Genomic DNA, 17,216 nt, shown 5'->3' on the forward strand with positions numbered 1-17,216 from the left:
TCACCTGCTGTGAGAACCTAAGTGTATATGATCACAGTTTTGATGTCACTTTTTACTTTTTTCTCCCATTAGGCACAGTGCCTTGAGATGCGCCAGAATTATTCAGGTGCTCTGGAGACTGTGAACCAGATAATCATGAATTTTCCAAGTTTCCTTCCTGCTTTGGTAAAGAAAATGAAACTACAACTAGCCTTCCAGGATTGGGACCAGACGGTTGAGACAGCGCACAGGTTAAGTAAAAAAAGATCTCACAAGTATCTTTGGATCTGGTTTTAATTTCCAGAAAAAAGAAAATCTATGTGTAGTTTTTTCTTATAAGATATTTTCAATTTGATTTTTTTCAAATAATACAGAATTGAAGAAAACCTTGACATTGCACTGTTTTTAAGGGCTGAATTTATTGATTTACATAAATATATATTAACACCTGAGTAGTTATTCTAAGACACTCTTAAGGTTCAGAAGGATAATAATTGCTGACCTCATGAAGCTTATATTCAAATGAGAGGAACCATGTAATAAGTAAACAAATAAAATTTTGTAGGGTGCTAGAACGTTATAAGCTCAGTGGAGAAAAAGTAAAGTTGGAACGTGAAATAAGGAGTTGAGGGAAGGGCTTCGATTTTATCAGCTGATCAGGGAAGGCCTCCGAGAAGATGGCATTTGACTGAGGGAGCAAGCATGCAGACATTCCAGAGAAGGTTGCAGACAGAGGGAAACGCAAGTGCAAAGTCCTTGAGGCAAGAGTCTGTGTCATGTGGTTAAGGGTGGGAAGGAGCAAGATGACTAGGCGGTAACCTCAGAACAGAGGTGGGAGGGAGAAGGGGTACCAGGTTGTGAAGGGTCTTGTTCATCATTGTAAAGATTTTAGTTTTTCTTCTGAAGTCTGAGGGCCTTGGATGGTTCCCTCTCTTTTCTTCCCTCTCTGCTTTTCCCTCTTTCTCTCCAGCAGTCTCTTCTTTTTCTTCTTACTGTTAAGTTAATGAAACCAGGATTTTTATCCAGCAGGTATTCCATGATAGGAATTGTATTGATTGTGTGCCATATTAGCGTATAACTTGTTGCTTATACTCAGTTTTTCCAATAAATTGTTGATGGATCCAGAGGCTTGGTTAGATTCACATTCGATACTTGTTTTTGTTTGACAGTTAATTCATAAGTGTTAATGTGTTCTTCCATCAAAAAGACATAATCTCTGCTTGCCTCTTTTTTGTGTGATATTAGTAGCAATTCATGCTTGGTTTAGAATTATAGTAAGATTATATCTTTCCTTCTGCATTTCGTAGTTAAAATACTCCTATAAAGAAAAACTTAAGCTTGTTCGTTATCTAATGTTACAGTTCGTATAGGAAAAGTTGGATAAATGCTTGAGTCTTTGACCTTATTCCCAGGTTTCAGAAACAAGCAAAAAAGGCCCCTTGCAGACCTAGCATTCTCCAGTGGTGATTAAGGATTTGAGTTTGTTTGTTTATGTGATATGGATTAAACTTGAGTGTTTCTAACCATTTTGGTTATTATAGTTGCTCAGATTGACTTATCTTTGGTCATTAGTAGCTTCTTCAAGTCCTTATGACATGATCCTAGAAGTCTTTGGTAGTGTCCATACTGTTGCATATGGCAAGATATACCAGGGTTATTTTGTATATTTACTGACCCATTATAGGTATCAGCCATTGTACAGGGCAATCTAACTCCTTTTGCTGAGAAGTGGTATTTGGAGGCCACAGTTTGTGCATAAATAAGTTTCTGATATTTATACTTTTCAGATTTTTTTCCTAAGCACTGTTTGTGGGCTGGGAGTTGGAAGTATCTACATAATAATGTGCAAAATATATGTATGTATCGTGGGGGCATTTAAAAAATGATAAACAGGCTTGTTACATAGTTTTTAAACTTAATTTTTCTTTAACTTAGTACTTCATTAGCCATGAATGGTGTCTATAAGGTGAACGTAAATATAGTTTATTTTATCTTTCCCCATTGATAGGCATTTAGACTATTTTGAATTTTTTGCTATTCTAATTATCGCAGTGAACGCACCTACCCACTCAGCCACACACACATGTCTTTATACACATGGAGAAGTATTTCTGGAGACTGGTTTCCCAAATGACAAATTACTGATTTAAAGGGAATTTTATTTTTTAGGGTAAGCTAAGCTCCTGTGAAAAGTAGATACAAACATATGTTTATTTTTGTCATCTGTAACTGTTTTGAGTGGGTGTAAGACTCATCAGTCAGCCTTTCTCCACATTGTCTTTAAGGAACCTAAATTCTTTGTGTCTTGCAACTCTGCCTTTTCCTAAAACCTCATGATGTTGGTGTCCAGCTGGTAAGAGAGGAAAGAGTGTGGAGGAGTCACTCTGCTTTTCTTACAAGTCCAGGCCCGGACTTGGCACATAGTGCTTGCTTTCACATTGGCCACGGCTACCTGCAGAGATGGCTAGGAGATTGGGAAGCCCAGAGCCCAAGCAGATAAGGGGAGAGTGATTTTGAGGAGAGAGTGCAGTCCCTGCCTCAAATGTACACATTTGACATTGGATAAATACTACCGAGTTGGAGAAACTATACTAACTTATACTCTCATCATTAGTCTATTGAATGTCTCCTCCCCTATCCTCAGGAGTTTTGGCTATTGTCAATGTGAGGTTTTTTTTTTTTTTTTTTAAAAACAATATGGTAGGATAAGAATGGTACCTTATTTTTATTTTCATTTCCTTGTTTGTGTTGAAATTGAGCATTTTTTTAATGCTAAAAGCTATTTTTTTTCCCCTGTATATTCACTGGTCCTTTTTTTCTTATTAACTAGATCTGTTTGTTCCTATATTTCTAATGGATTTTGACATCTTTTAAGAGGTTCTCCATCATGTTTCTTTTCTGATGGTTTTCTTGGCCTTTTGCAGTTGACTATCAGAATAGCTTGTTAAAAAAAAAAAATACAAAAACCTTGTAAGATGTTGGGTTGAATTGCATGAAACCTATAGATTATTTGGGGAGGATTTCTTTAATCCCAAATTGGTAGTATCTTTAGGCAGCTACTGATGTGCAGCAAATAACCACACATCTCAGGCCATGTGATAATATGCGCTCATTTCTCACTTTGGTGTGGATCATGTAGGGTCACTGACCCAGTCCACATGTGGCTGGAGCTCCGCTTCAAGTTTCCTGTCTAGCTGAGAGGGCATGAAACCTCGCTGCAGTTTGGACTCAGGTCAGCTCTAAGGGTGTTCTTCTCTGGGCTCCAGCCAAATAGCACCAGCTTCTTAGAGGAAGACCTTCTCCTGGTGATGACAGAGATGCAGAGGACAAGCAGAGATATGCAATGCCTCTGAAACAGGTGCGGCGCACTGCCATTCCTGTCCATATCCTACTGGCCAAGAAAAAGCTCCAAGTTGTAGTCGGGGGCAGTGAAGTACAAGCCAGCATTTGTAGAAGGAGCTGCTCAGTTACATGGCAGAAAGCATGTATCAGGGAGAGTGAAAAAAGCTGAAGCTAATAATGTAGCATGCCATGCATGATAAACCTAATGTGTTACCCCATTTGTTCAGTACCATCAATTCTTCAATGCTCAGCTTTCTTTATGGTCCAACTCTCACATTCATATATGACTACTGGAAAAACCGTAGCTTTGGCTATGGTTTGACTATGGTTTGACTTTTGTCAGCGAAGTAATGTCTCTCCTTTTTAATATGCTGTCTAGGTTTGTCATAGCTTTTCTTCCAAGAAGCAAGCGTCTTTTAATTTCATGGCTGCAGTCACCATCTACAGTGATTTTGGAGCCCAAGAAAAGAAAGTCTCACTGTTTACATTGTTTCCCCATCTATTTGCCATAAAGTGATGGGACTAGATGCCATGATCTTAGTTGTGTGAATATTGAGTTTTAAGCCAGCTTTTTCACTCTCCTCTTTCACCTTCAAGAGGCTCTTTAGTGCTTTGCTTTCTGCCATAAGGGTGGTGTCATCTGCATATCGGAGGTTATTGACATTTCTCCCCGCAATCTTGATTCCAGCTTGTGCTTCTTCCAGTCCGGCATTTGTACTTTGCATGATGTACTTTGTATGTAAGTTAAATAAGCAGGGTGACAATATACAGCCTTGACTTACTCCTTTCCTAATTTAGAACCAGTCTGTTGTTCCATGTCCGTTCTAACTGTTGCTTCTTGACCTGCATACAGGATTCTCAGGAGCATGTAAAGTGGTCTGGTATTCCCATCTCTTTAAAGAATTTGCTGCAGTTTGTTGTGATCTACACAGTCAAAGGCTTTAGCATAGTCAATGAAGCAGAAGTAGATGTTCTTCTGGAATTCTCTTGCTTTTTCTGTGATCCAGTGGATGTTGGCAATTTGATCTCAAGTACCTCTCTCTGCCTTTTCTAAATCCAGCTTGAACATCTGGAAGTTCTTGGTTCACATATCGTTGAAGCCTGGCTTATAGAATTTGAGCATTACTTTGCTAGCATGTGAAATGAGTGCAGTTGTGTGGTAGTTTGGACACTCTTAGGCATTGCCCTTCTTTGGGATTGGAATGAAAACTTGGAATTGGATTGGAATGACCTTTTCCAGTGCTGTGGGCACTGCTGCATTTTCCAGATTTGCTGGCATGTTGAGTATAGTACTTTCATAGCATAATTTTTTTAGGATTTGAAATAGCTCATCTGGAATTCCATTACCTCCACTAGCTTTGTTCATAGCAATGCTTCCTAAGGCCCACTTGACTTTGCACTCCCAAGATGTCTGACTGTAGGTGAGTGATCACACCATCATGGTTATCTGGGTCATTAAGATGTTTTTTCGTATAGTTCTTTTGTGTATTCTTGCCACCTCTTCTGATATCTTTTGCTTCTATTAGGCCCATACTGTTTCTGTCCTTTATTGTGCCCATCTTTGCATGAAATGTTCCCTTGGTATCTCTGATTTTCTTGAAGAGATCTCTAGTCTTTCCCATTCTATTGTTTTCCTCTCTTTCTTTGCACTGTTCACTGTTCACTAGGAAGGCTTTCTTATCTCTCCTTGCTATTCTTTGGAACTCTGCATTCAAATGAGTATATCTTTCCTTTTTCTCTTTTGCCTTTTACTTCTCTTCTTCCCTCAGCTATTTATAAGGCCTCCTCAGACAACCATTTTGCCTTTATAAACATATTAAGATAAAGATCCAGAGATTCTTTTGGTTTTAAATAATGAGATTGATAATTTTTATAAAGGAGATGTTATTTTACCAATAAAAATTACTTACTTAAACTGTGGAGTAATCAGACCAGCAAACCAACTTTGCAAGTTGTCAGATAATAGTACATAAGTTATTTCAACATTAACTGAAATTTTTTTTGCAGGTTGATGCTGCAAGATAATCAAAATTTGGAAGCACTGAGAATGCTGGCCCTTTACTCTTTGTGTAGGGAGGGGGATATAGAGAAGGTAAGTTGTATTGTACTATATAACTTTCCTGTATTAAATATATATTTAGTTACACACGTGAACATACTAAAGAGACTTGAAGTACTTTTAGAATGTATATCGTGGCAGTTTTTGTTGAGTCCTAGAAATACACCTTAAAAAAGGTGGGTATCTTAAATCACCTAGTAAAGCAAAAGTATCATATAGTTAAAAGTATCATTGAAAGCTTTAAAAATTATTAATTACAGCAGATGCTGTTTCTATGTAAAACTCATGTGTCATATGATACATGATTAATGTAACTAGTGATACTGGTTATGGAAGAGAACATAGAAAATATAATTCATAGTACTTTTACAATTTTATTGAGTTTGCATAATTTAAATGGGTTAGGATGAAATCCCATTGAACCTTATAAGGTACACGTTTCTCTGGTAATGAACACGTCGACTATACCTTTTGGTTTATGGGATGCCAAAATCCACTCTGAAGTCAATAATATAACAGATAATAGATTTAGACTCTTATTTAGGGTTAAATGGGTTAATGTGATAGTACCTAGTAAATACTTCAGTAAATACTAGAAGAATCTTAGTAGAGCAAATCTAGAGTAAATTTTCCAGGCATTGAAATTATTTTTCAAGTATCTGATTTTTTTGGTTTTGAAAATATTTTAAATATAAACCAGGCTATATAGGTAATCCGAGGACTCACCTCATATAATATTAATGTTTGTAAAAATAAGTTATCATTCATATCTCATATGTGTCATAAATTATTGGAGAAGGAGCTTGGCATGTATAGTTAACTGGATATTATAGGTATCTTTGAATATTTGGATATCACCCAAAGGTTTCTATTCAGTAACAACTATTAAAGATGCACATTTTATAATGCAATTTTTACTTATAATCATTGCACTTTTTATGGAAGGATCCTTTACCCTCTTGCACCATATGATTTCATTGGAAGAAGGGGAATTGATAAAAGCAAAGATTTTTTTAACATATAAATACTAATTTACTAATGTAGGTGCCATGTATTATGCTATTTTTATTCTTAGTGTATTTTAAAATTAAACTGAATACTTTTGTTTTAGGCTGCCACCCAGCTGGAAAACTTAGGAAATGCGTTGGATGCCGTGGAACCACAGAATGCTCAACTTTTTTATACAATCACAATAGCCTTCAGCAGAATTGTAAGAGTACTGCAAAGCTCTGTTATTTGTAGCTGGAAGTATAAAATTAGTCACAAATGTTGAGGCACCAAAAAGCATATGGCCTGGAGTGAAAATACTAGAAAATTCATAGATGTGCCTATGAGTATGTGATAGATTCTTAAGGGAGGTAGTTCAGAGGAGATACAGCTTCCAGCTATAAAAAGCCATCATGGAGGGTTCATGGAGGAAGTGGCACTTGTGAATCCTTTAATACGGAAGTGCCTTCCAGACAAAGGAAATGGAAAGTGATTTATTTTAACCAGAGCATAGCATTTATGACTAAGGTTGTTCTTTGCTATATGTTTTTAAAACTGATTTTTAAATGTTTCGAAGTAAGTAATAGACTATTTGGGTTGAGGAAATGGTTTCTGTCTTACTTTTTGTAATAGTAAAGAAATGATTTTTATGACAAGCACCCATAAAAAGGTAATTGGAAATGGAATAGATAAATATAGCAGAATATTAAAACCAATACAAGAAATGAGAGGATTGAAACTATGCTAGAAAAAAATAAGGAAAAGAGCACAGTAAGTAAAATAATTATTAAAATAAAGTTGAAAGAAAATAATTAAGTTTATTAATTGTTAAAGGACATGAATAAACTGAATTCTCTTAATTAAAAACAAAGGTTGTCAGATCAAATGAAATTTAGGGAAACTGCTCCCCATTACAGAAATTTGAGTTAGTGGGGAATATTAACATTTTTTATTTACCTACTGCAGACGCATAATTGTTACTAGTTTACAGCAAATCAAACAATTCAGTAAGTAAGAAGTCTTCAAAGTAATGATGTTCAAAAAGTATATACTTAATTCTGACAACATTGCCATTTCTTGAAATATTTTTGAAGGCTTTTTTTCAAGAGGATTATAAGGCATGGTTCTCACTAGTGGCACACTTGTGTTTAGGGGTAAATCAAATTCTTATCCTAGTTTTCAATGCAATAAAAGTTCAATAAAACATATACATCTCTCTATATTATCCTGTATTTATGCACACATGTATGTAAATATATATAAACCTTAAATAATGATTTTCTTCTCTAATTATAAGACAGTCATGAAACAATTTAAAAAGCGAGTTATAAAACATGCTGGTGGAGTACCATAGAAGCAATACATTTTTCAGGAGAGCTGTTTTTTAAAAGCAGTACTCATTAGGATGTTTAAGTTCTGATAGGATATAAACTCTTGATGTACTATCTAGATAGTAAATGCAGTAGATTTATTATTCTTCAGTTATGAAATAATTTTCCCCATATTTTTCATCTGTGAAATACAAATTATTCATATGTACATTTAGAAAAAACAAATTCTTCCATCTTAGTAGACTTGTTTTAGTTTAACTTAATTTTTTTTCTTTTTAGTGTGGACGTAGTCAACTCATTCTTCAGAAAACCCAAACATTGCTAGAAAAAGCTTTTAGTTTAAATCCTCAGCAATCAGAATTTGCTACAGAGCTTGGATACCAAATGATTTTACATGGGAAAGTTAAAGAGGCCTTGAAGTGGTATAAGACCGCCATGACACTAGATGAAACCAGTGTTTCTGCTCTAATTGGTATGATAACTGTATCTATGAATGTTCCTCATACAGATGCAAATAATGATTGCTTTTAATACCTGCCTTTCAAGAAGAAAAGACATATTTTGTAGTTTCCTAAAATTAAACAGTTCTCTATTATCTACAGAAAAAATTCATGTACCTTTAAAAATAGAATTTTTGTTTCTTAAAAACTATCTGTAGGTAATAGATTTTTATGAGATAATTCCCATAAATTATGAATTCCTTAGTAACTGATTTTATGTGCATACAAAGCTACCCATTTCTTTTCAATCTTTTTTTTTAATCTAAAACTTTGTTTTATGGCCAAAAAGAGAAACCTTGTTTAATATTGTTTGTGTTAACTTAAGATGTACATGCCTGGAATGATGTGGATTTTTCCCATTTTCATCTGTTTTCTTTTTAGGATTTATACAGTGTCAATTAATAGAAGGGCAACTACAGGATGCAGATCAGCATCTAGAATTCCTTAGTGAAGTTCAGCAGTCTATTGGAAAATCAGCGGTATAGTATTTTATTTTATCAGGGTAGATTCTAACTGCTTATTAAATATGAAATTTTCAATGTTTAAAAATTTAACAATGGGTTTAGAGGACTAATGCACTCATTTTAATATGTAATTATGTTTATTAATTTTCCACATGATTTTAAAAATCCATGTAAACTAATATTTAAGTTTGAACAAATAGTGCTTATAAATATCTCTTCATATACATTTGAAATCTAAGTAGAAATAAATGGCTTTATAACTGTATGGAGTAATTTATGAAAACTACTTATTTTGCAGGAATTAACCTATTTACATGCAGTTCTTGCTATGAAGAAAAATAAACGACAAGAAGAGGTTATTAATTTGTTAGATGATGTCCTGGACACTCATTTTTCACAATTGGAGGATTTACCTCTTGGCATACAGTATTTTGAAAAGTTAAATCCTGATTTCTTGCTAGAAATTATTACAGAATATCTGAATTTCTGTCCAATGCAGGTGTGTATTTCTGGGACTTATTTTCAAAGATGCATTTACATGATGTTTTATGAAAGGTACTAATAAATTATGTTCTACAGATGAGACTATAAAATGAAAGTATTTGTATCTATATTAGTTGAAATAGTTTTTAATGAAAATATTTACAGTAATGATTACTATCAGCTAATGTTTTGGTTTATAAATATTGATTTGTAATTCATAAAATCTTAAAATCTTGAATTTGAACTATTAGAAGTCATTTAATTTAGGCATCCGCCTTGTATTAGTATCTACTCTATAATATCCTCATTAACTGTCCATCCCATCTTTGGATGCACTCAAAGATACAGTTCTTATGTAACTGTGATTATTAGACTGTATTTCCTATGTTAAGTCAGATTTTGCTTTGTGTTAAAAAACTCACCTGTTTACTGGTCCTCCTTTTGCTCTCTGGAGTGACATGGAGCAAGTCCAGTTACTTAGTGTATTCCTCATTCACAGACCAGATGTAGGAAATTAATTTTCATGTTTCTGAACAGTCCCAGGTTTCCAACCCTTTCTTTTTTTTATGACATAGTTTGAGATCCCTGGTTGTGAGTCTGAGGATATTCTTGATTTTATCAGTGCCTGATTAAGCTCGCTATTCCAAATGTGGATTTGGCCTGCAAAACTTAAATCAGATTCTTTGCTTCCTAATTCTGGAGGTCCATCAGTTTCTTTTTTGTGAATCACATTACATTATCAACCCCTGTTGATTTAACAGTTAACCAGAGTCCTTAGATCTGTTAATCACTATAACTTTGGACCTAAGTGTAGGACTCTACATTTGTCCCTATGAAATTTTATCTCCTCATACTTATCCCATAATTACAGATTATTGTATCCTTTGGGGTCCTAACTGTCGTCTGTTTTATATGGATCTTTGTTGTCAAACATCATCTGCCTATGTGGCTCCAAGTAACACTGAGAATGTAACCCTCTGTTGTATTACCACAGAGTTCATTCCAAGTTGACATGTATCCATCAGCGCTCTTTTATTACAGGCAGTAAGCAGATGACACAACTTTGTTATGTTCAACTCACAATTCAACATAGAGATATCATGGCATGCACTATCAAATACTTCATTCTTGAAAGCATAGTTTTTAGTATTCTCCCTGATTTCTCCCTGAAGTTACAGCTTCAGTAACTGTATTAACAAGGAAATGAAAATAATGACCTTTCCTTAGGGAGCTTACGCTGCCTTTTATTGATCATCATATCCTTTTCCAGACTTTCATGACCAATTTTTTTCAACTAACCACTCTGGAATTGCACTTGGGATTGATCTGTTTCTCCAGTCATGATCTGCTTTCAGTTGCTCATGAGTTGGAAAGCATTTTTCAGTACTCATGCAGTATTTAGAATTCATCCAACAAATGCTGTAGGGTTCCCAGTGGACTGTTCAGAGTTGGGGAAATAGTTTTGTAAAAGCAAACAATATTCCTTGCCTTCTTAATACATGAATACTAGCAGGAGGAGACATAATACAATCAATCTATCTTGTAGTATATTAGGAGAAAATAACAGAACAGAGTGAAAGGGGGCAATAATTTTAGATAAGGTGGTCTAGGTAGGCCTCATTATGATGGTAAAATTTGAACAAAAACTTCAAGGTCATGTGGGAATATACCATAGAGTGTTTCAGGCAAAAGGAGCCATTGTGCAGTGGCCCAAAGGGACAAAGGAGAGGAGAGTGGCTGGGACCGAGTGAGGAGGCAGGGAGTGGTCACCGTAAGGTATCATTGGGAACTGGTGGTAATTTCTCTGACTTCAGTTCTGAGAACAGTGGGGAGCCACCAGAGGGTTTCCCACATGATCCAGTTCAGCATTTTAAAAGGCTTCTTCTGGCAGCTGGCCTGAGAGTAAACTGTAAAAGGAGCAAGAAATAATGTGTTAAGTTGTAGTTGGGTCCCTAGTGCACAGACATTCTATTTTTCCATAATGTAAGCTTCATCGGCATGATGGAATCTAATTAGCACTTAAAATGCTGTTTTCCTGGGGAAATATCAAAAAGGCAGACTTGTCTCTCCAGCTCTCTTTCTACTGCTTTGGCCCTATTACAAATACACACTTTTTTTAAAAAAATCAAGCAGATATTATCTTAGAGATTGTCTTTATAAGCCCTGGATTTTTTACTATGATTCGTTCTGAAATTAGAGGAAAAATGATGGTTGTTTTCAATGAGTAATTTTTAGCAAGGGGCAGACGACATTAGAACCTCGCCCTGTTACCTGTACTTTCATTATTTTCAATTGCACTGAAAAAGTAAATGTATTTTAAGAATATACACTATATCCATTACAGTGTAAAGTTTTAAAAGCCTCATCTTTAAGACACATAAGGACCCTTAGCCCTATAAAAGAGGCAAAACTAAATATGAAGCTACTGTAGGACTAATAAGACAAAGAATGCTAAAAAAAAATTTATTACCTAGATAAGTGCTTTAGAAATTTCAAGAAGTTGAAGTGTTCTAGGCACCAATAGTTGTGCTCTGAAAATTCTTTTGAGCACACATTTTTTGGTGCCTCAGCATCGAAGATACCACACTTTTCTTGTTAGTAACAGTGGCTCCTTGTAGGGTCAGTTGTCAGTAAGAGGCTGTGCTTCAGTTAAGAATCTGTGTAAGGTTATGGGGATGGGAGGATGGTCCTTCAGATAAAGGAAGGAGCATTAGTAAGGTAACGCAGGAGAGTAAACATTGGACATTTAAAATCTAATATCACATTTCTAAGTTGTGAGCAGATAACTGCTGGATAAAGATTGAGTAGATAGCCATTAAAAGAATAAACAAGTCGTCTAGTACGACTTTAGTTATTAAATTCATTGTTAATTAAAAGAGAAAAAAATTGAGGGCCTACAACATGTCAGACAGAAAAGTGGAGAATATGAGACATTTGGTGTAGTGTACATGCATGTGTTCTGCCATTGAATTTTTACTAGGATGACAAAATCTGAATTCTCTAAAAACTGACTTTGCAGTATTCTCGAGGGTGGTGTAGGTTATTGAATTGAGTAAACTCCCAAGACAGCTTTAGAATTAGAACTCACATTCCCTTGACTCTCAGTTCCAGCAAGAAACTCTGCCTCTCATTGTTCCTTTGAACAGGTGTGTTTCCTTGATAAAGCTTTTGAACATAAACGCTCCTTTCATATGTTATCAAATTAGTAACAGTATAGTAACTTCACAATTATTTTGCTGAGCAAAAGCCATCGTTTATATAGTCTGTTCATAGATCCCAGGGAGATAAACTAGTATTAATCTAGTCATAGTGAGATATTGGGCAAGCTTTGGGTTTTGCTCTTCACATTACAATTAATAATGTGTTTATTTTTAGCCTAATACTGTTAAAAACTTATGAAAATGACTTGCTGATTTGTTTTGTTTAGCCTGCAAGTCCTGGGCAACCTCTTTCTCTACTTCTCAGACGTTGTACCTCAATCCTGGAGACTATAGTCAGAACCGTTCCTGGTCTTCTGCAGGCTGTCTTCCTAATAGCAAAAGTGAAGTATTTGTCAGGTAAGGTGTACATTAAAAGCTTAAAATAACCTTTATATTCTGATGTTGATAAGAACAAGTATGAACAAACTAAGCACCCCTCATATATGAAGAATAGTCACACAAAATACACATTTTACATATGCACAGTATATTAATTAAACTTTAATTAATTTATACAGTTAATTTTTATACAGAATAAAACTGTACAACTCTTAACTATTTAGTTCTTTACAAAAGATTATCATAAACTTTTGTGATTCAAATGAACTTCTGGAAAAATATAGTTCTACCACTTTAAAAAAGAGTCCATCAGATAGTACTAAGGCCAGGCAGTAAAAATTTATAGTCTTTAATCTCTCCTTTGAACAGATCATAATCCATCATTATTGATTCATTGGCATAATCAAATCTTATGTTTATCAGGTTTCAGATACTTAGGAAATAAATTAACTCCTATCTAGTTTCTGTGATTGGTAATTCATAGCTTTAAAAAAATAACCTCAAAAAAAAAATTACCTCAGCTGTAACCTTGGCGTTTTAGGACACACACATGTTTGGCAATACATATGTAAGTAGACCATCATATGGGCCTTATGTATATATGTGTCTTTGCTGGCTACATGCTATGCAGAGTAAAGTAAGTTTGTAAAGTCCTGTGGGGCAGAAACCACCTTAAATGTATTCATTCAGTTACCTCCTATACATAATAGAAAGAGTTAAGAGATTGACTTTACTAATTTTTTGGGTCTTGGTTTTAACTATTTTTAAAAAAGAACCAAATTATCAGAAGAGTTAATTTCACCTCTAAAATACTCTAGTTGTAAGAAGTGATTCTCTGATACCTTCTCCTAAGTGAGTTCTGTTGAGCCACATGATATTTCTACTTTCTTTTTCAGTTAGAATGGACGTCACCTACTAGATAATTCAAATGGGACTTTTGAGTTCTGTGATTAATTTATTCAACACTTATTTATTTTGAATCTTTATATAAATCAGTCTCAGTATATTAATAGTAATACTTCATTGCCAAAGTGTCTAGGAATGAAGTGCTTCCCTTGTGGCTCAGCTGGTAAAGAATCTGCCTGCAATGCAGGAGACCTGGGTTCGATCCCTGAGTTGGGAAGATCTCCTGGAGAAGGGAAAGGCTCCCTACTCTAGTATTCTGGCCTGGAGAATCCTATGGACTATACAGTCCATGGGTTGCAAAATGTGGGACACGACTGAGTGACTTTCACTTTCACTAGGAGTTAAGGGCTTCTCTGGTGGCTCAGGTGGTGAAGAATCTGTCAGCAATGCCGGAGACCCAGGTTCAGTCCCTGTTTTAGGAAGATCCCCTGGAATAGGAAATGGCAACCCATTCCAGTATTCTTCCCTGGAGAATCCCACAGACAGAGGAGCCTGGTGGGCTGCAGTCCATGGGATGGCAAAGAGTTGGACATGACTGAGCGACTAACTCTTGCTAGGAATGAAAGTCTTGTACATTAACCCCATTGTTAAAAAGAGCAGCCTGAAATAATGTGATACCGTGCTGGCACATGTCTAAACAGCCGTATTCTTGCTAAGCTGCCAACTGCAGTGACTTCTGGTACAAACTACCTGGAGTTGGGCCAGACTTACAGGTTAAGGGCACAGTCTCCATCAGACTGCCCTAGCTGTAGACGGCAGCCACAAGCTCAGAGGTTCCCAGAGCCATTTGCATGTCTGATTTGCTGGCTACAAATTTAAGGGTTCTGACGACTCCCTTCAGGTTCAGTAGTTTACTCGGAAGAGTTACAGAAGTCAGGAAGGCCCTATAGCTAGGATTAGAGTTTTATAGCAAAAAAATATCCATCTGAACCAGCAAAAGGAAGAGATGCAGAGGTTGAGGTCTGGGAGGGTCCCACGTGTGAAGGAGTCAGGACATATCAACTTTCTGACACATAAACATATGACAACACCTCTAGAACATTAGCAGCAGGGAAGCTCACCCAGGGTTCAGTACCCAAGAGTTTTATTACATAGACATGATAATTAAACTCAGCCTCCAGCTCCCTTTCCCCAGGTCAGGCTGGTATGGATGACTCAGAGTCCGTACCCCGCTAATCACATGGTTGGGATCTCTGACCTGGCCAGCCCTTAGTCACATTAGCATAAGTTATCAGGGCCTACCAGGAATAACAAAGACACTTTTATTGCTCGGGAGATTCCAAGATTTAGAGATGGTCTCCCAGGAACCAAGGCCAGCCAAATTCTTTATTACAGAAGACCCTGACAAAGGCAGAACTGCAGGACAGAAATTTCTTTCATTTTTTCCTCTGGAGAATTTGAGCCGCTCTCAGATAAGAATGTGATATTGATGTGATACTTGTTTGTATGGCCTTTTTTCCCCAAAACAATGACCTGTTTGTCCATTTTTAAGTAATTAGTGGCCTTCTAAAGCTAACTGGCCATATTCCTTCGCTTTACCTTTATAGAAGAAGCAAAAAAGATCTCAGTTATTCACATAGTTCTCTCTTTTTTTTTTTCCCGGCTCTTGTTTGCAAACCCTTCTTTGGGGAAATAATCTTTCTCTTTTTAAAAATATATTTATTATTTGGCTGCATCAGGTCTTAGTTGCAGTATGCACGATCTTCACTGAATCACGTGGAATCTTTCACTGTGGCGCATGGGCTTAGTTGCTCCGTGTCATGCAGGATCGTAGTTCCCTGACCAAGAATCAAACCCATGTCCCCCACCTTGCAAGGCAGATTCTTAACCACTGGATCACCAGGGGAGTCCCAGTAATAATCACTTTTTTTCAGGTTATCTCCGTGATCCTTATCTTTCCTAAAAGAATGTGGGGGTGGTAGTTTGCTTGCAAATTTATTATGCTTAACCATCTTTCTTTTTTTGCCTGTGGAGTTCTGAGTGTTGGATTGCATCAGAATGAAAACTCTAATATTTATTATGCTTGATGGTTAATTGACAGATTTTGACACTTCTTTTAATAAGTTATTGTACTAACTCAGCCAAATTTTTGTTTATCAATCCCCTGTTTTTAAGAAGAATGTTTTCTGTTTAAATGGATTTCTGTTATAAGAAGGTTGAGCCTTTGGGACCGAAGGCCTGACTGTAAGCCTTATTTTGTCTGTTGAGGTGTCAGGTAAGGTCACAGAGAGTTATTGAACAGATAATAATTTAACAGAGTTACACAGGGCTCTGGTCTAGCTGTACCTGCTTAAGGCCAGTTTATGAGATGGCTAAATGTGTATCAATGTGGGTTATATCACGAAACTTCTAGCACCTAGAGTCTGTGCTGGTGTTTCTCTGAAGAGCCTCTTCCTCCCTTTGCTGTCAGCTAAGGTGGAATCCAGTATTCCATCACTTTCATTTTGATCATTTCCTTCTGTTTTAAGACTCCCAGATGTAGTTAATGTCCTATAATGGAATATAATCTGCAAAAATACTGAGTCACTACTTATACCTGAAACTAACACAATACTGTAAAACAGCTACAATTTAAAAAAAAAAAAAAAGATGACTTCTAGATATACAATAGATGTGTTTCCAGAACATTTGAATGTTTCAGTTAGCATTAAGAGGCATTTAAAATCTGTAACTCTCATTTCTAAACTTCTGGACTATATTCCTATGCTTTTTTTTGTCTTTTGTGCAGTAGTAAAATTTCTGGCCAAGAATGATTGCTAGACTAAATCTTTCTTGTTAATGTGGCACTGTAACATTCCAGTTATTTAAATTTCTATGTTTTACATATTTTAAAGAGGTTAAAAATTTTAAAAAATTAGACAAGGAAAGTAAAAGTACATTTATAGGACTGTCAGTAACAGTGGTGATGGATTCTGATCTTTTCACATACTCTGATTTGCTCCTTATCACCAAGGGGATGGCCTGGCTTTGGATATATTCTTTCATGCACACTAGAAAGAAGTGGACAGTGGCGCTAGTGTTAAAGAACCTGCCTGCCAGTGTAGGAGACATAAGAGATGGGTGTTCCATCCCTTGGTCGGAAAGATCCTCTGGAGAAGGGCATGGCAACCCAATCAAGTATTCTTGCCTGGAGAATCCCATGGACAGAGGAGCCTGGTGGGCTACAGCCCACAAGGTCTCAAAGAGTCGGACACAAGTGAAGCGATTTAATAGTAGTGCAGGTAGTTTAAGCTGAGGACTTCAAGTTCAAACACCAGAACTGTCCATAGACTACTTTTCTCCCTCTTCTCTCAGACTTCCTCTTAATCATTTTTTTTTTTTTTTTTTTTACTGTAGTAGTGATTTGTTTCCTCACCAGGTGATATCGAAGCAGCTTACAATAACCTGCAGCATTGCCTAGAACACAGCCCTTCCTATGCCGATGCTCATCTCCTGATGGCTCAGGTTTATCTGTCTCAGGAAAAATTCAAATTGTGTTCTCAGTCTCTTGAACTATGCCTGAGCTATAATTTTAAGGTAAGTGTTCCAGACTCAAGTGGATAAGTCATATCGCTGTCCTTAAACCTTTAGCAAATGTTTACATGTTCAACTATTTTGTATTTTAGCCTGTAACATTTTGCTAATAA

General features: G+C 36.1%; 1 protein-coding gene across 2 annotated transcripts in view; it reads left to right on the forward strand.

Annotated features, from left to right (window-relative positions):
• TTC21B (tetratricopeptide repeat domain 21B) overlaps window positions 1-17,216 on the forward strand; it is an 88,055-nt gene that overhangs the window by 15,009 nt on the left and 55,830 nt on the right. For both annotated transcript variants that reach the window (XM_061135712.1, XM_061135713.1), the window contains exons 6-13: window positions 73-230; window positions 5,329-5,413; window positions 6,492-6,590; window positions 7,978-8,170; window positions 8,580-8,677; window positions 8,961-9,161; window positions 12,573-12,702; window positions 16,949-17,106. In XM_061135712.1, coding sequence (XP_060991695.1) covers window positions 73-230; window positions 5,329-5,413; window positions 6,492-6,590; window positions 7,978-8,170; window positions 8,580-8,677; window positions 8,961-9,161; window positions 12,573-12,702; window positions 16,949-17,106 — 1,122 coding nt within the window. The remainder of the gene's footprint in view (window positions 1-72; window positions 231-5,328; window positions 5,414-6,491; window positions 6,591-7,977; window positions 8,171-8,579; window positions 8,678-8,960; window positions 9,162-12,572; window positions 12,703-16,948; window positions 17,107-17,216) is intronic.

Source organism: Dama dama, chromosome 33, assembly GCF_033118175.1.
Source record: "Dama dama isolate Ldn47 chromosome 33, ASM3311817v1, whole genome shotgun sequence".
Lineage (NCBI taxonomy): Eukaryota > Metazoa > Chordata > Mammalia > Artiodactyla > Cervidae > Dama > Dama dama.